Raw genomic sequence first — 23,569 nt, 5'->3', positions numbered from 1 at the left:
GAAGTGGCACTAGATTTTTTACACCCCCCTTGTCAGCCTTGAGAGAATATCTGGATTCACCACTGAGTGATATGGCAAAAACATTTTGCAGAAGAAATTAGGTTGTCATGTCTATATCTTATATTAACTTTCAATTCATTCAGTGAAAGTATGAATTCATATGGTGGATCAAACCACTCTTTTCATCTGCTAATTGATCACAGAGTTATGCAGAACACATACTGAAGGATGGATTAGGTCAACAAAGTTCAAAGCTCATGAAAGTTTCTTTCAGCTTTTGCTCATCCATTTACCCTAATGCAGGAATCGTGAACAAGTAGAAGTTTATAGAACTCTGTGAAGAGCTCTCTGCGTCCAAGGATGATTGAAGAAAATTCCAGCACGGCCGAGAATGATCTGCCACCAGCCGAATCGGGGAATAATCTCCTGTCCCTCTCATACCACCGCAATGTCTTGCGCAACCACCGCCGCAAGGCCAACAACCAGCCCTATTCCCGGTTGGCAGCTAGGAGGCAGACCCTTGTTGGACCACAGAACATTGTTCTTCCAGCTCACCTTCAGCACCTCCAAGGGGCCGGCCCAGGCACCAAGCAAGATGGGGATGGGGGCACGGGTACTGCACTCAAAAAGTAAATCTTTTTAAAAGTATTCATGGTTTAACTGATTGCATGCAAGTGGAACATTGAATAATGTACACTTGTGTTATGCAGACAAATTCTTCAAAAATGGCACAAACTTAAATCTCTGAAGAACCACTGCAGCCATAATAAGTAGACTAGGCCTAGGATATGCATAATTTCTTAATCATTACAAATACCGGTACATAAAGATTTTGTAACGTGTGAAGATGCAAGCTGGATGCAGTACTTAATCATGGTGTATAGAGATATTTGTGCCCAAACTAATGCATCTATCTATTTCATCACACAATCAATGGCACCTTGTTTGTGTTATATATGTCAACCATGGCTTGGATGTACCAGTAGATGATGCTGTCTACTTGGGATGAGCAAGGGTGAAGGACCTCTTCATCACCAACTCTCAAGAAATATTGCTAGTGAAACTGTCTACCTTAGATGTCAAGTTTGAATTTAAAAATGAGAATCAAGGATGTCAGTTACACTAATAGAATAATCACGTGCCTTTTACCCCGCTCAACCTCTCACTGCATCCCCCATCCCCATCCGTTGCTGCTTCCCTAGGATGGAGTCCATGCAGAGTGCCCATGCCTTCCAGGCCAATAACATCAACATGCAAGAGGACCAGGAGGAGGAGGAGATGCAGGCCAGGAGGAACAAGGTCCTCCGGCAGGCGGGCTTCCTCCGGCGACAGCTCTACGACCTGACGGAGTCGACCCTCTTCAACGGTTTCATCATGACCGTCATCCTCCTCAACACGGTCATTCTGTGCGCACTCACGTTCAGTGTGGTGCAGGTCAGAGCAGGTAATGAATTTTTATGAAAGTATTTGTGGCTTGTCACGTGTTTACAGGTTTCGTGCACGCCTTTGATTTTCCTATGGCCATGCTAAGTTCTCCAAAATGCACCTGACAATTGTGGAAAATGCACCAGACTTTTCATTGGGTAAGATTACTGTATTACCAGTATATCTAATTGTCTATCTCCTTCTTTTTTCTCCATACAGAAGTTCACAGAAACATGGAAAAAGTATGAATTAAAAACAAAAACAAAAAGAAAAAAATCTTCCTTGCTTCCTCTTTAATGATAGTTCTTGATAGTTATAGAATCTTTACACTTGCACAAGTCATGTTTTACTTTTGAGTTAATTATTGACCAACGTTGTTGCTTGCATTTTAGGTATTCCAATATTTTGCTTCGTAGCAAATGAGAGCATTCAATAAGAGATATAAGCAGCAAGGGTGACAATCCTCTCATGCCCACATATCTGTGAGGATTTTAGCAACATTGTAGAGCTAAATGTATGAAAGATATTCACTACCCCTGTCATCAGCAATTAAATGCACATAGTATGCAGTATGTTTTTCCATTCCTGTTCTAAATGTTGTGGCTAGATGTGAATATTGCCCTCACCAAGAGATGGCGCTCTACCAATTGACGACAGGAAAAAAAAAGCAATCTTCACTAACATCTGTGCTATGTGGTTCCAATAAATGTGTGATTGTTGGACCTAGCAACAAGTGCAGACAACTGAGATAGGGGACCGTTATACAAATTCATAAATTTAGCTAACATTACGTCTCATCGAGTCATAGAAACAATTTGTATTAAATAAGGGGGCCTTTATGATGATAATGGTGGTAGTAAGATTATCACTCATCTCATTTTTGTGACACTGTCAAACAGATGGTAAGTACATTCAGCATCACATCATTACGTTTAGACCTATGAGAGTGGCTCCCATTCTTCACTGACACGGTATTATTTGGTATTTCTTTGAATAAAGTAGCTCTTAATCATAAAGTCACCACAGTCAATTACTAGTCTCTCCAATACGAAATGCTTGACTGGCATTGCATCGGGTTGTACTCTTGCTGACACAATTGAAGAGAAAAATCTTAACTTGCCACAATTTATTCCATGGGAGATGTGGAATTTGTTCTTGTAAGGGAAAATATAGAGTAGCATTAGGCAAGCATTGTACTTTCTACATTACTTTTAACAGCTTTACAGAGATTTGCATGTTTTTATTCATGCAGACATTCTTTTGCTTTGTTTGATGGTGGTGGTGGTGGTGGTGTGTGTGTGTGTGCGTGCATTTGTATTCGTGTGTTTGCTTTTGATACAACTCCTCCCAATATCACCCCCCCCCCCCAAAAAAAAAAAATGTTATCTTCAGTAGATCTGAAGAAAGTTCTGGAATTCAGAGTGACTTGTGTGTGTTGCTCATTCAGACATTTAGTTGTCAGGAACATAAAAGATTGTTGATACACACAAAAATACCAGGTATTTGACACCAGTATTTGTGTTTGTATGTTTGAATGTGTGTGTGTGTATGTGTTTCTGTGTGGGGAATACTGTCTTTCTTGTCATCAAATTTGCTAACCAATTCTTACACTTGTTTTGCAAATGCGTGGACTTTGGTGTGTATGTGTGTTTCTGTTGTGACAGTGAATATACAGTCATCCTTGCCTAAGGCAGATCTATTTGGACTGAAGAAATAGCTTCGACTTTAACAATAGAGAAAATTTGACTTATGGGGGATTAAAATCGATAGAATATAAAGAGAAGAGGACCTGAAAAGACCTTCAACTTAGGCTATTATTCGACTTGTGCGAGGTTGACTTAAGCAAGGTTGACTGTAATATGTAGTGAAAAAATACCTTAATAGTAACAATACAGTAAAGAAAGATTACATGCTCATTTAAAGCAAACAAATAATATTCACATGACATATGCAGCCAATCTGTGATGCTTGTCTGCAATGACCCAGTTGATGTGACAATACTGTACCTTTTGGAAGCTTACAAGTACACTATATCAAAGTAGGTACATGCAATATTTGAAGTTGTGAACAGATGCATTTTTACTTGCATTTGATATAAACAATCATTTTGGTTTGAATGAACTGACCTTCAGTAATTGATACTTGTACTCGAAGCACTAGAAATGTTGACTATGTCAGTGCATGACTCTGTCTGAATCTTCCAGGATGGCACATGAAGATTGTGGACTATGTATTGCTGGTTATCTACTTTGTGGAGTGTGTTCTGAAGATATATGTTTGGAGGCTGGACTTTTTCAAGGAGCAGTGGAATGTCATGGGTAATGTTCTTTGGTGGCACAGTGTGTATAATTTCCTCATAATATGACAGTTTGCAACAACGAAAATAGAGGTGGGAGACATGATTTATGGAAGTCGTTGCAGCGACGGTATACCACAAGTATCAAGACTTTGATTACATGAGAAGTAGCTCAGTGTTCAAAAAACCTTATCAGGGCAATTACCCCCAGCTAAATACTGCTTAGTGGTAAGATTGGAGTAAAGATTAGGGTTAGGGTTAGGTTTAGGGTTAGAGTTTGGGTTAGGGTTAGGATAAGGTTCAGGATTAGGGTTAGGATCAGGGGAAGGGTCTGGGGTAATTGCCAAGGGGGTAATTGCCCTAGACTCTTCAAAGTATACACACAAAAATAACGTTTTACGTGCGAGGTTCTGTACATTTGTGTATCAAATGGCCTGCATTATCACAGATTCTGCAGAAAGTATATTTCAAATGTTACAATTGAATTAAGCCACATGTGCATTTTAAATGCACATTTTATTATGCCAATTGGAATTTCAAATACCGATATGTGCAATACTACAAGGATCTGTTTGCCCTATTTGGCAAAATTCCATCCAGACTGTGAATGTTTGTATGCTCTGATTTAACCATGCTATCATTATCATTTCAGCAGTTCTATAGCACCATGCTTTGTGAGAGATTATACATGTTTTTTAACAAATGTGTCATGATGAAACATTTGTATAAACCACCTAGCACCACTTAGCATATATACTTTCTTGATTTATCTGTAAATATGATTAGAGCTCATTTCAGTTCAAATCAACGTCCTGTTTCTCCCCAGACTTTATGATCGTCCTGTCCAACTTGGCGGACTTCAGCATCGACGTCTTCTACGGAGGCGAGGTCCAGATTCTGGCTATTCTCAGCATCTTCAGAGCCATGAGGGCACTGAAGGCCCTGAGAGTGCTCCGCACTGTGAGGTGAGACCAAAGAGATTTTTCCCACTACCTATAGAGGGCGAACTTTAAAGTAATGTCTGTGATCACAGGAAACTGCACATAATATGCCCTATTTAGTAATGGTGGACTTCTCTCTGTGCAAGTGTGCTCTGTACGCTCAAGTTACATTTTTACATGATGTACTTGCATAAACTTCGAACTTCTATGCGAGTTCGCACTTATTGATTTTGCTGCTCCTTGGTGGCCCATATGCTAGCATGCTAGCATGAGGGGTAAGCGTAGTGCCCCGTATCTCTCCATGCTATCACATAGCAATTATACAGGGCATATGGCGGGTAAGTACTTTAGTACTTACTCATATATAAACTCTTTTGGTGAGGCTATCGGTAGAAGGTAGAAGGTAGTGGTAAATAAACAAAAACAAAACATGAAGATAGTAGCAGCTTTCAACACATATCCTTTTGTAAACTTACACCGACCTTATGCGGAATGCAGGTTGATGGTGCACATGGGACAAATTTGTTGTTGTTTTTTATGGGTCCAAAAACATTTTTGGATACAGTTTTGCATTTAACTTCCACTCATCTGTGCCATATGTATGCACAGTGGGATCGTTTTTGTGGCTTGCTCTGTTTGTCAAAAGTTGTGTGGATTTTTATCTTCAATAAAGTCTGCTACATGGTGTTGCCCAGAGGAACACCTTCAAAATGTTGATATGTATGCAGTTGCATTTTCAAAATGAAGATAATGGCTGTGAACAAAGTTTGGTGTTTTGCAAAACAAGAGTAAAAAGAAAGAACTTCAGAATGTGGAAATGTGTAAATTGCAGCTGGACATAGAAATTCTCTGACTAGAGCTAAGCCTGATTTTATACAAAATAAAGATTAAACTTGACTGCAAAATGTGTCTGGATTTGTTACAAACAATAAGGTCAATGATAAATGGGAAACAAGTTCTAGAAAAGTACAGTAATATACAACTGAGACTACTGTGTACGCCGAATATTTTGCGACTTTTTTATTTTTGTGAATTTTGCGAGTTGGGTGCTATTTGCGAATTGAAAGACACGCAAAAATATTAAAATATTAAAGACATGCAAAATCCCGACATGATTTTGACATGCACTCATACATCTCTGTGCAGTAAAAAACTACACGATCATGAATTTAACCACTCGTGGAATCGTCGTCAAGTCCTTTTTCGCAAAAATTTTGACTCGCTGAACATATGGCGTACGTATCGTGTATACAGTATCATATCTTCATTCCTTCTCTCTGTTTGTGTGTATGTGTGTGTGTGTGTGTGTACGTGCATCAGGTTTCTGCGAAGCCTCCAGGTCATCATGAACACATGTCTACAGTCTGTCCAGTCTATGGGTGCTATCGTCATGCTCATCTCACTCTTCTTGTGTATCCTCTTGAATGCAACATAATCAACAGTGAAGATGAATATTATTCATCTTCACTGTTGATGGGAGATTCTTCTAAATGTTGGAGAGTCTATCAAACAACCTATTTTCCTTATAAAGAAAAAATAGTATCAATATAGTATAGTATACAAATATACTTTGCCTCGAGAGTTTCTTGTTAAAATTATGGGCAGGAGGTGACTCCAAAAGAACTATTCACTTCGGGGCGCAGGGCAGGAGGTGACTCCAAAAGAACTATTCACTGAGGGGCGCAGCCCCGAAGTGAATAGTTCTTTTTTAGGCACCGAGGCCTATAGTTTTAACAAGAAACTCAAAATTAGGCAAAGTATATTTGTTTTATATTTTGGATCAAAAATTTAAACAAAAGAAGGGGAAATGGGGGGAAATCATAATGCAAAGCAAGAAGTCGTATGATGGATGCGATGTTGTGTAGGGATCCTACATTGGTTGCTGCGCACGATGTCGGACCTGCTTTGTGATGTTTGTTGAAATGTAACATTTACAAGTGCGACGCGCGAGGTGCGAAGCAATGCGCAGTGTCAGAATTGTTTTTATGACATCACAATTGTTTTGTTAGAAATTGATATATTTCACAGAGTGACAGAACTAGTAATGCGCAATGTCAAAATTGCTTTGTGGCGTCACAATTGTTTTGCTAGAAATTAGTTGATACATTTCACAGAGTGACGGTGCAAAGCTGTGCACAGTTTCATAATTGCTTTGTGACATCATTTTGCAAATAGTATACTATTTGCAAAATGTCGTCATAGAAGTGACGTCATTTTGCAAATAGTACTTTATGGAGTGTCATCTTTCAGAAATAGCTGAAAATACCTATTATCACGTGAAGCTCTTCCAACCAATCACCAGAGGATAAATTTTTTATCCAAAATATAATATGATATAGTATAGTATAGTATAATGTAGTATATAGTATAGTATAGTATAGCATAGTACAGTATAGTATAGTTTAGTATAGTATAGCATAGTGTAGTATATAGTATAGTATAGTACAGTATAGTTTAGGAAAGTATAGTATGGAGTTTGACCCACTGCTCTTGTAGCTATGACTAAAAGATCTGAGAGAAATTATGAAATATTTCCTGCATGAGCAATTTCAGGTTGTCTTGTAGCCTTACTTGAGACTATTGCAGACTTATATTTACATCATATTGACTGAATGTCATGACTGCTACACAGTAAACATCTCAATGGAAGTGATGAGTATTTTTAACTGAGTGATATTCAAGATCTCAAATGTAATCTAATATTTCCTCTGTCTCTTTCAGAGATGATGTACATCTGTCATTTGAATTTGTTAGTATTAACACAGATATGGCTGACCCTTCAGTTCTTGACCAGCAAAATGTCCAGATATGTTTGCAGTAATCGGGCGTGGTCTCTACTCTGAAATTGACAAGGAAAGATTTGGAAACCTGAGTTCAGCGGCTATGACTCTCTTCCAGTTACTGACCCTGGATGACTGGTTCTACATTTATCGTGACGCAGTGGCCAGAGACCCAAGTGGGTGAACTCTCTTGTCTTGGCTGATTAAGATTTTAGTGTGATCATACATAAATTCACAGTGTCTTCTTTATGTTTGTGAAATACACTGTCAATTTGGTGTCACTTGCATCTTTTCATTCATAGTAGTTGCTTTCCAACATGAGAAATTTTCAAAGCACAAAAGATTCTAGTATGGCATCAATGTTTTGATCTAAACAAATATACATGTATAATCACTTTATTCTACATATGTTCCTTTTTTAATGGGAAAACAATCGAAAATTAGCCAATACAGCTGATAGCGTGATGAATTCCATGCCTCACAAATCTGTGATTCTTATCTTTCCAGGGAATGGTCACATCATTCTGTATTTGATAACATACATCTTTCTGGAGTACTTCATCTTCCTCAAGTGAGTACTGAAATTATCACTGTTAATCTACAAGAGTGGCTTTAATAGATTTTTATCCCTCCTAGATATCAATTGATGTTGACCGTTGTTTACAAATTCACCTTCATGTTTCTACTACTCCAGTCTTCAGAAGATGGCAATAGTAGATGTTTTTTTATGGCAATAGTAGATGTATTTTTTGGCAAAAAATTCCCAGGATATTATGGACATAACTTTAAGAAAAGAAACACCAAACAGTTTTTTGGCTTTTCTGATACATTTGGTATGAGACATCTCATATTGATAGTTGATATCACATATGTTTTTATCAATAGCTGATAGTAAACCACTATAATTCATACACCTGTATGTATATGTATCATTTAAAATTTATGGAGTCAAAAGGGGCCTGAGCTTTCGATCCTAGCAGAATCTTCGTCAGAGGCAAAATGACAAACAAGCAGGGAAAGCACTCACATATAAGGACATCACACAAGAACAGACAGGTACAGGCTGGGTACACAGAACAAAGAAAACAAAGGAGAGGGTGGGAGTTCATGGGCAAGGAGCCCTACAGGTAAAGAGAGGGGGGATTAGAGCGGGAGGGTGGACAGACAAAGGGCAGAGGAGAGTGGACAGACAAAAGGCAGAGGAGGGTCAGTGCTCATCAAGAGGATCAAGGGGGCAACCAATGTAGGAAAAGGATGAATAGGGAGGCAACATCAAAGAAGATAAGGAACACCAGAGGGATAAAGAAAGGGAAAGAGTGAAAAGGACAACAGCAAGGGGAAGGGGGGGGGGGGGGGGGGGGGGGGGGGGGCTGAGCAAACAGTGAACCCTGAAAGGAGTGCCAGGAGGAGGGAGCAAAAGGAAGTAATCAAATAAATCAAAGTATATATACACACAGTAATGATAATGACAATTGAAGTGACAATAATGAAAAAGGTATTGATAAAAGAAATGAAATAAAACACATATGAAAAAACTGGGGGAAAGAAAATTGTATACAATGTATGTAGATAAGCAGGCAAGGCATAGTAAGCACAAGTATGTATAGACCAACAAAACCAAGTGTGTGTATGTTTAGGTAGAAAAGGGCTGTATAAAAGAGACTCGGACTGGAGGAAGGGATTAATTGGGAAAAAACAGGTCTGCAAATGGAAAAAGTGCAAAGAAAGAACAAAATGAAATTCAAAAATGAAAAAGAAAATAACAATGGTAATAATAATAAAAAGAAATAAAAGGTGGTTAGTCATTTCCCTCCTGGATGTTGAGGCCATGGGGTTGGATAGTGTGAAGACGTCTCATCCAGAGCTTCTCTCTGCTGGTTCTGACTGTGTCTGGACGAGTGCCTAAAGATTCAATGCCCTGTAGAGTCATATCAGTGATGGAATGATCGGGTAGATTGAAATGGTGGCCCACTGGAGTGTCGAGCTTGGCTGTGTTGACAGTAGATCTGTGTCCATAGAAGCGTCTTTTGAGTGTTGTCTTGGTTTCCCCAACATACTGGATTCTGCAAACTCTGCAATTAAGTAATGAGATACACAACATTAGTGGTGGTACAAGTGATGTTTCCCTTCGTGTGGTGAGAGAGGCCGGTAGAGTTGCTGGTGAAAGAGTCACTCTCGTGGATGTGTATGCTACAAATGATGCACCTACTGGCTGAACATTTGAATGTGCCATGCTGTAAAGGAGAAGAATTGTCAGTGAGGGAGGGTACTTCAGCACGGACGATGAGATCCTTGAGGTTGTGGGGGCGTCGGTATGCCAGGATGGGAGTATCTGGGATGGCCTGTAGGAGACGATCAGAGGTATGAAGGATATAGTGGTTATCACGAAGGATATTGTGGAGAGAGGGTAGATTGGGATGGAAAGTGGTCACGAGGGGTATTCTGTCAGTGATGTCCTGCTTGTTGGTTTTCGGCTTGAGAACTTCAGATCTGGGGAGAGAACGAACTTTGTTGATGGCTTGTTGAAGTCTCCTGGTACCGTAGCCCCTGGCTGCGAGATGTCTCTTCAGGTTCCTGGCATGGAAAGAAAACTCAGAATCCTCAGAGCAGATACGGCGAAGTCTGAGGGCTTGGCTGTAGGGGATACTGGTTTTGCAGTGGCGGGGATGGCAGCTGGCTGAGTGAAGGTACTGATGGGTATCTGTGGGTTTAGTGTAGAGAGTGGTGGTGACATGGTTAGACTCCTTCCTAACGGTGACATCAAGGAAGTTGGTCTCTTCTTGGGAGAAATCAGAAGTGAATTTGATGGTTCTGTGGAAAGAATTGATGTGGTCAATGAAAGTATGGAGGCTTTCTTCCTCCCTGGTCCAGATGAAGAAGATGTCATCGATGTAGCGCCACCAAATCCATGGACGACAGGGGGCTGAATCTAACATCTGCTGCTCTAGCTTGGTCATGAAGAGACAGGCGAAGGAGGGAGCCATCCTGGTACCCATAGCTGTGCCAGATACCTGTAGGTAGTGCTTGTCCATGAATGTGAAGTTGTTTTTCATCAGTACATGTGACATGAGGGCTTTGATGTGAGATATGGGGGGGGGGGGGGGTTGGAATGGCCGCTGTAAGTCAAAGCCTCACAGGAGGCTAGAATACCTTCATCGTGGGGAATGTTGGTGTAGAGAGAGGAGACGTCGAAAGTACCGATGATTGCTGTCTCGGGTATCTGGTCCTTGATGTCATCGAGTTTCCTGAGAAAGTCTGGTGTGTCATGAATGTAGGAGGGTGCGAGTGAGACAAGGGGTTTAATGTGGTGATCAACAAAGAGGGAGATGTTCTCTGTTGGGGAACCATTTCCAGAGAGGATGGGACGACCGGGATTGCCAGGTTTGTGGATCTTGGGGAGGAGATAGAATCGGGCAGGTTTGGCATTAACGGGGGAAAGAAATTTGTGAGCCTTCTTGGTGAGGTGTTCATGTTCCTTCATGTCATCGAGTGTCGACTGGATCTGTTGGGAGAAATTATTGGTGGGATCAAAGTCAAGAAGTGTGTAGTGGGAAGGATTGCGGAGATGTTTCATGGCTTCATCGATGTACTGCTGGCGGTCACACACTTGGTTTTGTTGGTCTATACATACTTGTGCTTACTATGCCTTGCCTGCTTATCTACATACATTGTATACAATTTTCTTTCCCCCAGTTTTTTCATATGTGTTTTATTTCATTTCTTTTATCAATACCTTTTTCATTATTGTCACTTCAATTGTCATTATCATTACTGTGTGTATATATACTTTGATTTATTTGATTACTTCCTTTTGCTCCCTCCTCCTGGCACTCCTTTCAGGGTTCACTGTTTGCTCAGCCCCCCCCCCCCCCCTTCCCCTTGCTGTTGTCCTTTTCACTCTTTCCCTTTCTTTATCCCTCTGGTGTTCCTTATCTTCTTTGATGTTGCCTCCCTATTCATCCTTTTCCTACATTGGTTGCCCCCTTGATCCTCTTGATGAGCACTGACCCTCCTCTGCCTTTTGTCTGTCCACTCTCCTCTGCCCTTTGTCTGTCCACCCTCCCGCTCTAATCCCCCCTCTCTTTACCTGTAGGGCTCCTTGCCCATGAACTCCCACCCTCTCCTTTGTTTTCTTTGTTCTGTGTACCCAGCCTGTACCTGTCTGTTCTTGTGTGATGTCCTTATATGTGAGTGCTTTCCCTGCTTGTTTGTCATTTTGCCTCTGACGAAGATTCTGCTAGGATCGAAAGCTCAGGCCCCTTTTGACTCCATTTTACTCCATTGGCTCGCCTTATTGGATAAGCAGTTTTCAGCAGTTTTTTTTGCCACATTTAAAATTTATGTTTGTTTTTAATCTGTATGAAATGTAATTCTTCCCATTTGTGGTGAATAATGTATATTATGTCTACAGTCCTCTTTTTCTTAATGATGAATCAGTAGAAAATGGTATATTTGTGTACGTCACACATAGAACAGACTGATAACTCGAGCTATATCCCACAGCCTCTTTGTAGCTGTGCTAGTGGACAACTTTCAGCTGACCCTGGAAGCAGCCTCAAAGAGAGATGCCCAAAGGAAAGCAGCCCAGGTGAGTGGATGTTGAAATGCATCATCCATTTTCCTACCTCTGCAGCATTGTGGAAAATATAATCTTGTTGATGCCAGGTAAAGGATAGCAGTCTTTGAAGAATGAAGGTGGTAAATAAATATAGGATAAAATCTGTTAGGATTTGATATCTTTATCAGTGTTTTGGACATATGACATTGTTCCCTCAGCAGTCATTACCTAGAGTCTGTAACCAATTATTGTAGCTGTTTCTTTATTCTTCTTTGTCCATGCCATGCTTAATCTTTCAATTTTGCAGGACCTTATTGTAAACTTATCCATTCTACTAAACCTTTGTGTTAATTTTTTTCATTTTGAAGATCATTTGCATCAACCGTGTAACTTAGCATTTTCTAGCCCTTTTATCCTATGTGCCATTTGTTGACCTGCCCACTTTTTAGAACCTCTTTACTCACAGGTCTTCTCTCTGAGCCATTTGTTCACCCTTTAATGTTGCACAGCTCTAAATTTTATTTTCATGGGAGGTGGATATTAGCACAAGTCCTTCCTTGTATTCTAAGAGCCTTTTGAATGACTCTTCAATTATGTAGCAGAGTTTGCTTACAAGATAATTGTTGCAATGGAGATAATTTTGATCTGGTAAATATCACTGGTATGGTACTTGTCTTCAACAATATAAATATCCACTGAAACCATAATATGCATGTGCTGCTTGCAATATTTTGGTCCATCCATCCATTCATCCATCCATCCATCCAATGCTCATCCAAATAATATATATGCACTTTGAAATTGCTCCAGATGGGGTGGACTCAATCTGGTTATGACCTTGTTCTAGTGCTATATTGTTTCAGCAAAGTGTTTTGACCTGTCATTATTTCATTTTTGTTACACCACATTCACAAAGCAGATATAATGATATGCCTCTATTTCATCTTCTGTGTCATCCCTTGCACCTCAGAAAGCTGCAGAGGATGCCCTGTTTGACGATGGCACACAAAGCCATCCAATTGAAATGAAGCCAACAGGTACGTTTCAATCCCATACATGACACATGTTTAATGATCTAGTCAAGTTCGTTACAGGAAACATTCTTTGAAAGTCCTCGTAACATGCAAGAACAGTTAGGATAATGTCAAAAAGAAAAGACTGCTCTGGATATGATTGAGATATACATGTATGTTCATATGCAACTATTTAAGCATCATTAATCAAGTCATTGGCTAGGTGCCATAAATTAGATCCTCAGAAATGTCTATGTATGATATCATGAGCATGTCTATGAAGGCAGAGACCTGAAGTTTTTGCTTTTTTGCCGATGATTCATCTGTGCAACAGACTCTTTAATATGCATTGATATTGGAAGATTCACATTATTCAAAAACTACTTACATTTTGTTGGTTATGATGCTTTGAAAAAACACAAAATTGATGTAAAAGAATACCAATAATTTCACTTTTTTTAACTGAAAAAATCCAGCTGTGCCGACACAACCCTTTGCATTGGTTTCAGAGTTCATGTATGCCTTCTCATTATTCAAGAGGGAATGAATTTTGTGCATTGTTTCATTTCTCCCCTCGAAAAATGAACCAAATAGTCTCCTCCATCACACACGCCAATGTAAGAATGAGAAGCATCGATGACTACTACAGCAGTGAAGACTACACGGATGGGTGAGATGACATGTTTTATCCCATAATAAAATGTTCTGATGCCAAACCTTATGCTTGCTTTTGAATAAAACACAGGCAAAACACAGAGGGGTGTATGTGAATGACAAAACAATGCAATGATGTATTTTGTAATAACAAGTGGTATCTGTTTTTTCACTGTAGTCTTACTGTAGGTGTTTAGAATATAATATTCAGTTTATGTTTATACCTAAAAGTATTTGAGGAAGAACATTTGTAAATTTGGTAGTGATTTTCATTGAACAATGCAACATCAGCATTCATGTAATGAGTTGAGCCGTCAGTCATTGGTCAACCTGTGAGCAGTCTTCCATTACGTTATTGTACTAGAACTTTTTCATGCCTTAGCTAGGCCACATTTTACTTTCAGTTAATTTTCACTCTCACACATTTCAAGTGCAATGAATAGGGAGGGTGTCTCCCTTGCATAGTTTGCTACAAAATGGCATTGCAATTAAGCAAGTATGAACTGTTCATACTTGCTTAATTCTCGGTCTCGCCAATGCGCAGAAAATTTCTGCGCATGCTGAAGAGCTCTGTCACAGATGCACTGTGGGATTCCTCGGTGCCCTTGTTTGCTTCTGGTTAATAATTGTCTCACGCGAGTCGCGGTTCCCATACGATTTGATGGAGTTATTTGTCTGCTTTTCTGTTGTTACCCCTTTTTTTGTTGGCTATAATTCAGCTTAAAAGAGTTGAAAGTGTCTAACCCTAACAAAAAAGTCCTGTGGTACTCCCTGTGGTACTTGTCGGTACCACACAATGTACCACACACTTGTAATGTTACCACAGGAACTGTGTGGTACTGTACCACAGGCTTGTAGGGTACTCCCTGTAGTACTTGTCAGTACCACACAATGTACCACATAAATAAATGTTACCACAGGAACTGTGTGGTACTGTTTTACAGGCTCATGTGGTACTCCCTGTGGTACTGGTTGGTACCACACAATGTACCACACAAATAAATGTTAACACAGGAACTGTGTGGTACTGTGTCACAGGATCGTGTGGTACTCTGGGATGTACCACAGGGCAGTACCACAGGACATTACCGCAGGAAAGTTCCACAGGACGGTAGTACCACAAGACAGTATATACACAAATTGTCCTGTGGTATTTTGGGATGTATACCACACAACAATACCACAGGACAGTACCACATGAATTGTCCTGTGGTATTTTAGGACGTACCACAGGAGAGTACAACAGGAAAGTACCACAGGACAGTACCACAGGAATTGTCCTGTGATATTTTGGGACGTACCACAGGACAGTACCACAGGATATACCACAGGACAGTACCTCAAGACTTGTCCTGTGGTATTTTTGGACGTACCACAGGACAGTACCACAGGGTAGTACCACAGGACAGTGCCACAGGAAAGTACCACATGATAGTACCACAGGATAGTACCACAGGACAATACCACACGACTTGTCCTGTGGTATTTTGGGACGTACCACAGGGCAGTACCACAGGACAGTACCACACGACTAGTCCTGTGGTATTTTGGGACGTACCACAGGACAGTACCACAGGGCAGTACCACACGACTTGTCCTGTGGTATTTTGGGACATACCACAGGACAGTACCACAGGAATTGTCCTGTGGTATTTTGGGACATACCACAGGACAGTACCACAGGACAGTACCACAGGATATTACCACAGGACAGTACCTCACGACTTGTCCTGTGGTATTTTGGGACGTACCACAGGACAGTACCACAGGGCAGTACCACAGGACAATACCACAGGGCAGTACCACAGGACAGTACCACAGGAAAGTACCACAGGATAGTACCACAGGACAGTACCACACGTCTTGTCCTGTGGTATTTTGGGACGTACCACAGGGCAGTACCACAGGACAGTACCACAGGATAGTACCACACGACTTGTCCTGTGGTATTTTGGGACGTACCACAGGACAGTACCACAGGGCAGTACCACAGGGCAGTACCACAGGACAATACCACAGGAAAGTACCACAGGATGGTACCACAGGACAGCACCACATGACTTGTCCTGTGGTATTTTGGGACGTACCACAGGACAGTACCACACGAATTGTCCTGTGGAATTTTGGGACGTACCACAGGACAGTACGACAGGAATTCCTGTGGTAATTTTCGATGTGTACCACAGGAGAGTACCACAGGAACTGTGCAAAATCCCACAGGAAAATCATAATATTGTGCTATTCTACACAGAAGTACCACACAGCAAATTAAATTCGTAAGTACCACAGAAAAATGCTAGAGGATATTCTTTTTTTTTTCTTAACATTTTATACCAGAGGACTATCACATCAGGAGAATATCAAACAGCAGTACCACACAGGAGTACCACATAGGAAATTTGTAAGGCAGAATCAACTGAAATTTATAACAAAAATACAAACAAAAAAAGCACATATTAATATTCCTCAATTAATTGATAGATGAGTTATGCTGTGAATTATAATAATTGATTTGCCATTACTTATCCTGTCCTATACTCCTACAGTTTTACCTATTTAGTGAAAGTGCTGATGTAAAGTATGAGAAATTTCATTAGGACTTCTGTGGTACTCCTGTGGTACTCCTGTGGTACTCCTGTGGTACAAAATTTTTACATAGCTCATGAATATTCACAAAAAGCACTCTAGATTTTAGAAAATACATATATGACTTAAAAATTCAAAGTATTAATGATGGAACTTACTTTGAACTTTATGAAAGATTGTCTAATTATGTTATGTTATTTCCAATATCATAGATATTGTTATGAAAGTGTAATTTCATATCTTAATAATAAGGTATAATCGAGTTAGTAACCATGCCTTAATGCTTTACGGATAGACGGCCATATATATATGTACTGAGAGGGTCGATGGCTACCTAGGAATAGAATATGTCTATATAGATCTATTATAGGACTAGATTGGCACTTGGCCATTAGACTCTCGTTTGAGGTTATATGTTAGGAGTAGGACAGGTTATTAAGTAGGGCCATGTTTGTCCTAAAATCCATCACTCACCTATCAGAAATATTCCTTGAAATGTGGCTAAAAGTCTCCCAGATTTTTTTTTCGATCTATCCTGTGTGGTACTCTCCTGTGGTACCATGGAAATGCTGTGTGGTACTGCCCTGTGGTAATGCTGTGTGGTAATGATCGACCTGTGGTACTGTCCCCAAATACCACAGGACAGTTCCTGTGGTACTGTTCTGTGGTACTAGTCCTGTGGTACTGCCCTGTGGTACGTCCCAAAATACAACAGGAATTCCTGTGGTACTGCCCTGTGGTACGTCCCAAAATACCACAGGAATTCCTGTGGTACTGTCCTGTGGTACTGTTCTGTGGTACCGGTCCTGTGGTACTTTCCTGTGGTACTGCCCTGTGGTACGTCCCAAAATACCACAGGAATTCCTGTGGTACTGTCCTGTGGTATGTCCCAAAATACCACAGGACAATTCCTGTGGTACTGTCCTGTGGTACTGTCCTGTGGTACTTTCCTGTGGTACTGTCCTGTGGTACCGTCCTGTGGTAATTACCACAGGAGTACCACAGGACTTTTTCGTAAGGGAAGTTTTACTGATTTGCGGTCACTCGAGTCATGGTTCACTACTGCAAGGCTTTAATGTGCTAGTCACATGATGGAAAGCAAAGAAATCTTCACCAAAAATATCTCTGGATGACGACAGAGCGTGATCTGATTGCATGTGCAGCCAAAACCGGGGCAAGTTTGTCCCGTGAGCTATCCCATAATGCATCTATAACGCTGCGCTGCGCACGACACCTAGGTATTGCCGACACCGAGAATTGCAATGAGAGCTAATGTGGAAAGAATTGAGAACAAATATAAGCAACAAGACACGCTCTCTGAAGTGGACCCCATTGTCTCTAAATTCATGAGTTTTTTTATACCCCCGCCAAACGAAGTTTGAAGGGGGTATATAGGAATCAGCGGACGGTCGGGCGGTCGGGCGGTCGGGCGGTCGGTCGGTCGGTCCGTTGCAAATCTTGCGTCGCGAACTACTTCCTCAGTTTTCAACCGATTCCCATAAAACTTGGCACAGATGTGTGCCTTGGGTTGCAGATGTGCAAGACGTATTTTTTGACAGTACCCAAAAGTACGTTACCATGGTAACGGCATATTATGGGCAAAAATGGGTACAAATCTTGCGTCGCGAACTCCTCCCACAGTTTTTGATCAATTTTTATGAAATTAGGTACAGATGTTCATCTGAATATGTTAATGTGCAAGACACATATTTCCGCAGTGGCAAAAAGTGCGTTGCCATGGTAACGGCATGTTATTGGTAAAATATAGGGCAAAATGCTTCATGGCAAAACTGCTTCATCAGTGTTCTTCCAATTCTCATGGAATTCATATTGAATGTTTGTCTTAGGATATAGGTCAGCATGACACATTTCTTGACACAGTGACAAAAAGTATGTTGCCATGGTAACAGCTCACATATTATGAGCCAAAATGATGGAAAATTTCGTGTTGCAAACTACTTCCTCAGTTTTTGCCCAATTTCCATGAAACTTGGTACAGATGTGTGCCTTTGGTTGTAGATGTGCAAGACGCATTTTTTGACAGTACCCGAAAGTACGTTGCCATGGTAACGGCATATTAATGGCAGAAGATCAAGGAAAGATCTTGCGGATTTAACTACTTCCTCAGTTTTTTGACCAAAGCTTATGAAATGTGGCACACACCTTGATCTTGGTGGGAAGATGTGGAAGACATATTTTTCGGACGTGTCGCAAGCTGCGTTGCCATGGTAACGGCATATAAATGGCAGAAGATCAAGGAAAGATCTTGCGGATTGAACTACTTCCTCTGTATTCGACTGAAGCTCATGAAATGTGGCACACACATTGGTCTTGGTGGGAAGATGTGCAAGACATATTTTTTGGACGTGTCAGAAGCTGCGTTGCCATGGTAACGGCATATTAATGGCGGAAGATCAAGGAAAGATCTTGTGGATTGAACTACTTCCTCAGTTTTTGACAAAAGCTTATGAAATGTGGCACACACAATAGTCTTGGTGGGAAGATGTGCAAGACATATTTTTCGGACGTGTCGGAAGCTGCGTTGCCATGGTAACGGCATTTAAATGGCAGAAGATCAAGGAAAGATCATTCCTTGGGTAAGACTGTCGTCACGGGGCGGGGTATTAATCACCTTCAGTGATATTTCTAGTTTTCTTTAAAAAAAAAACTTCAAAGGGTCTGACATGCATGTTTAATCTGTCTGTCTGTCTGTCTGTCTGTCTGTCTGTCTGTCTCTCTTCTGTGTTCTTGTCTATGGCTAGTGACAAGAAATACCTGTCACATTTCCTGCAATTGATGGCCTCCATCGAACAGAACGGACACTTTCTCCGCAACCAGCAGGGTACTCTAGACAAGGTCGTGCTGCTTGTGCAAGATGTAAGTTGGTGGAATGTCAATCCACTTTTCAATTTCGTTACCGAAGGAAGAGAAGAGGCGAAGCGTACCTACTTCAAATTGAGCTCACTGTTTCCAAAATATAACACAATCGCTGTCATGGCCATGTTTTCTCTTTCTTTTATCAACTCTTAATAAAAAGTGACAAGTTTTTGATGTCCTCTGAATGCATGTTCATGTCAAGGTTTGAATTACGTCATTATATGCAAGATATTGAGGTAAAATTACTTTTCTTTGTTTTAGAAGTACAGTGTGACCTCTCTGTTGGCAGTCTAAAGTCACTCAACTACTGCACACATGTATTAAATATGAGTGTGAAGTTATCCCAGAAGGCACAAGCAAAAAAAAAAAGGTGGTTCTTATATCTGTGTATTGCCCATGTGAAACTATGGGGCTGTTTGTTGTACAATTTGTACATGCAGCACTGTTTCCTCAAAATTATTTTCATCAAATTATTTTTTTTTAATTTGTGTGTGTGACATCTACTTATCATGATAAAAAGATGAATGAATGCATGTATGTATGTACCTGTGTCTATGTGTGTGTGTGTACATATGTGTACATGTATTTTTTTTTTTTTTTTGGTAAAATCCCATTTTGTTTTATTGCTTTGAATACAAGAAACCCTTATTGTCATACCTTGACTTTCTTTAGAGAGATATATTCTTGGTCTTTCACCTGATCACCTGTCTTGTGCTATTGTCATGCAATGTCACAGATAATCTATTCCTGTTGAATAGAACATTATTTACATGTTAGACCTTGAATTGTTCTTCATTATGCCATTGTATTTTCAGACTGTTGATGATGCATAGGAGCTGGTAGCCCCACCATGTGTGCCAGAATTCTGTCAGCAGCCATCTAGACCTTGTGACATGTTATCATCTTGAAACAGAGTCTCCGATAGTCATAATGATGAACTGGTATACCATTGATTCTATGCAGTCTTGCTTCCATATTTACAGGCATTATCTTATGAACACCAAATACACTGTAATACCAAAATGTGTCATACATAGTGGAGCCCCGTTATAACAAACATGGCTATTACACAATTCTCACTCCAATGAAGTAAAATATATGTCTTTACGTACTTTACTGTCCAGCTATGGCAAAATTTTGATACAACAAAAGAAAACTGCTGGTCCAAAGGACTTCGTTATAACGGGAGTTGCCTGTATTAACATTTCTTGATGTCCAACCTTTCAGTTAATCAGTAGGATGTATTTGATACAGGAATTTACAATATTTTTGCAGTTTGAAAATTTCTTCCCCTCTTCATAATACCAAGAGTAATTCAAACATTAAGTATAGAGAGTTATTTCGCTTCTGTCAACTCAACATAAATACTTTCTATATCGAAGCTTTTTATGAAACCTTAAATCAAGTGTTAGTCTACAATGATCCTTTAGTGCTGGTTATAGAAGTAGGCATGATTTAAGTAAACAAATAATTTCCAGAATTGTAGTCAATCAACAAAGGACAAAACCCTTTGAAATCATTTGTGTTTGTTTTTATGCTAAAAGTAGTAATTAAGATGGGTTTCAAATGAATGTCATTAGTACATTTTGAGTATTTAATTTTCAGTTGACATTGTTTTATTCCTTACTTGTATTTTTTTCAACAAAATGAAATGTACACTTTAATTTATGTATTATGTGGAATTTTCTTTTGTAAAAAAAAAAAAAAATGCTCAAGCTCAATTTCTGTATCCCATGAGTTTTACAGGCATGACCTGCTCTTTATTGACCACTTATGTACAGTTGTATGAAGCAGACAGCCACATTTGTATTATTTTACACAAATATTTGATGGCAGGCATCAGTCAAGTTGATTAAAAACATTTAAGTATGCTGGTTTGTATACCACAATATTCAAAAGCTTGGAGGGGAATAGTTTATTGAAAAGACTTAAAGAAAATAGCAAAGCTTTGTTTTGTGGCAGTCTTGAATAAGTTATTATTGCCACTGGTATTTTTGTTTTTTATTTGGATGAGAACATTAATTTTGTTCGCAGAATACATGCCAATTAGAAGATAAATTAATTATATTTATTTGTATATTAGGGGTTGGCACTTATTTCAAATGCCCATACCAGGTGACTTAGGAAGTCATCTGAAGCCATGTGCCACTGTAAATAAGATGTTTTAATATAATACACTATTTTGTACTCATCTTGTGTGAGACAATAAAGAATTTGAAGACACCAATTACTCTGCATTTTTGTGATCTTTTAATGTCTGGTAGAACAAAGAAGCTCAAATAGACAAAGGCTGTTGTAAGTCAGATCCATGGTTTAAATGCAGTCCATTGACCATAGCAAGAGTCTCATACATGTGTGTGTCAGCATGTGTTCATTGTTGGATGTCTTGTGGCATATGCAAGGTGTCATGAGTACATATGCAATCAAAATATGCATTATCCATGGACTAAATTTGAATTATACCTTCTTTAATTCCAGTTACAGTTTGTACTTTATCCATGGGAGAGGTATGGAACACGGAAACCATGCACTTTATGATATCTTTATAAAGATTACGCTGGACAGCTAATAACAACTATGTTAAAATACAGCAATTCACTATACATGCAGCACATTTGCAAACCTTCAGTGAACATTAAGATCTGGAGAATGACATCATTGTTGCTTTGGCAAAAAAAGCTACTAAGCAATTAAAGAATCATGGAAACTAAATGTACACTGTACTATCTATGTGATATTTGGTACATTTGAATTGTGAAGGAAAAGTAAAGAATGTTAAAGCTATTCCTTCACATACAGTATCATTGCTTGCAACTATAATTTGACTCTTTAGCTAGACAAAATCATTTGTAACACTCAACAAACCTCTCAAATGATGATATTCCTAATTTTGTAATGGAAAATTCTCTTACTACATCAATGCAAAGACATATATTTATTCTATTAGGAAGGAAAAACCATCTCATTGTAGTGAAATCCATCTGTTTATTTTTACCAAAATATGCAAACTAAGTTATGTGTACATACATAATTTATGAACAATAATTACTCTGCTCATGAACATTGAACTCTTCCAGTTATCTGGCATAAAGATACAAGCAAAGTTTCCAAAGAGACATAAAAGTCTGAAAGACAAAAAGTGTAATACGTACCACTCACCAGTACTTGACACTTGAGACATAGCCATGTACACACATAGAAAACTCAAGTACATCACTTCTACTGGTTAGTTCAAGAGATTTTATACAGTGCACCCAATTACAATGAATACGGTTATAACAAAATTTCGGTTACAACGAAGTAAAAATTCAGGCCGCAACATTATCTGCTCTATGTATTTCTATTGTTTATTTGTTCAGTTATAACACAATTTCTATATAACGAAAGAAAACTGCCGGTCCCGAGGACTTCGTTTTAACGTGAGTCCACTGTAGTGCATCATTAGTGAACAGTTGCAGTGAAGACTGATGTATATCATGTGAAATAGAATGAGTCTTTAAAAGCCAAATCGTGATATGCTGGGATTTGATAAATTTGTTTACTACAGTAAAATGTGAGAAATCACCTTTTTCCAATGGAAGCAGAGAAGAACTTGGTTCCTGTTTTCACAACAAAGTGTATAATCATCGCAAGTTATTTCATTGGAGCAGCTAGGTTACGGTTTATCAGCTATGAATATATACCCTGTTACCGGGATACTGTACTCTGTATGTCAAAATGTTAACTAGTGACTTTATGCTTCACAAGTTTTACAAATTGACCAATACATGTACAATTGTATTTGTTGAATTAAAAACTCCAGAAAATATTTACCTCTTGTAACATAAATGCATTCTATATCGTATCCAAGGTGGGAACTCTCTAACTTTCCTCTTAAGGGATAATACATCTTAATGATTTTGTCAATAAGGTTTTCGATCATGAATTCAACCTCTTGCAAAATCATCTAACAGGTCCCAATTTGCAAAACATAGAGGGCACACAGTAAATGCAATTAATTACCAGTATGAATTGCCCAATCTAACTATACCATATAAGACAGGCCATTTGAGTTGGAGAAGTCAAATTTCTTGAGGCAGTGTCTGAATGTAATTCATTCCTCCGACACCTCTCATATGTTGCCATTATTTCGTGCAAATACTTTTCATAAATGCAAGCACTCTGACAAAGTTAACATGCTAAACTCATCTTATGATGAACACTGAATATAAGAATTGACAACAAACAAGGAGGTTTTTTTATCTAGATCGTAAAAGTAATCTTTTAAGAATTCCATTTGTTTCCAACACTGTTTACTGTTCATACACAAGGTTATAACATTTACATTTTCATAGAATTCCTGTAAAGAGAGTCTATTGCATGATCATACAGACATAACACCTGGAATGCCATGATAGCTCGGCCGTCTGTAAGAGTGGCAAGATAATACCATCCCTCTG

At 39.3% G+C, this 23,569-nt stretch overlaps 1 protein-coding gene and 1 pseudogene across 1 annotated transcript; one reads left to right on the top strand and one right to left on the bottom strand.

Moving 5' to 3' along the window:
• The first annotated feature begins 360 nt into the window (after nt 1-360).
• LOC139745637 (cation channel sperm-associated protein 1-like) lies at nt 361-19,963 on the top strand. The gene is made up of 12 exons (XM_071656035.1): nt 361-629; nt 1,203-1,444; nt 3,630-3,743; nt 4,548-4,686; nt 5,983-6,074; nt 7,469-7,618; nt 7,950-8,013; nt 11,946-12,030; nt 12,971-13,037; nt 13,608-13,683; nt 19,016-19,130; nt 19,946-19,963. Exons 1-12 carry the CDS (start codon nt 361-363, stop codon nt 19,961-19,963), a joined length of 1,431 nt encoding a protein of 476 aa, XP_071512136.1.
• LOC139745628 (uncharacterized) lies at nt 10,044-11,657 on the bottom strand (annotated as a pseudogene).
• Nucleotides 19,964-23,569: the final 3,606 nt, after the last annotated feature.

The sequence above is a fragment of the Diadema antillarum genome, unplaced genomic scaffold (genome assembly GCF_040938485.1).
Source record: "Diadema antillarum isolate AM-2024a unplaced genomic scaffold, OU_Dant_1.0 seq00001280_RagTag, whole genome shotgun sequence".
Lineage (NCBI taxonomy): Eukaryota > Metazoa > Echinodermata > Echinoidea > Diadematoida > Diadematidae > Diadema > Diadema antillarum.
The sequence above is the reverse complement of the archived record's forward strand: the minus strand, read 5'-3'. Positions and strand labels throughout refer to the sequence as shown.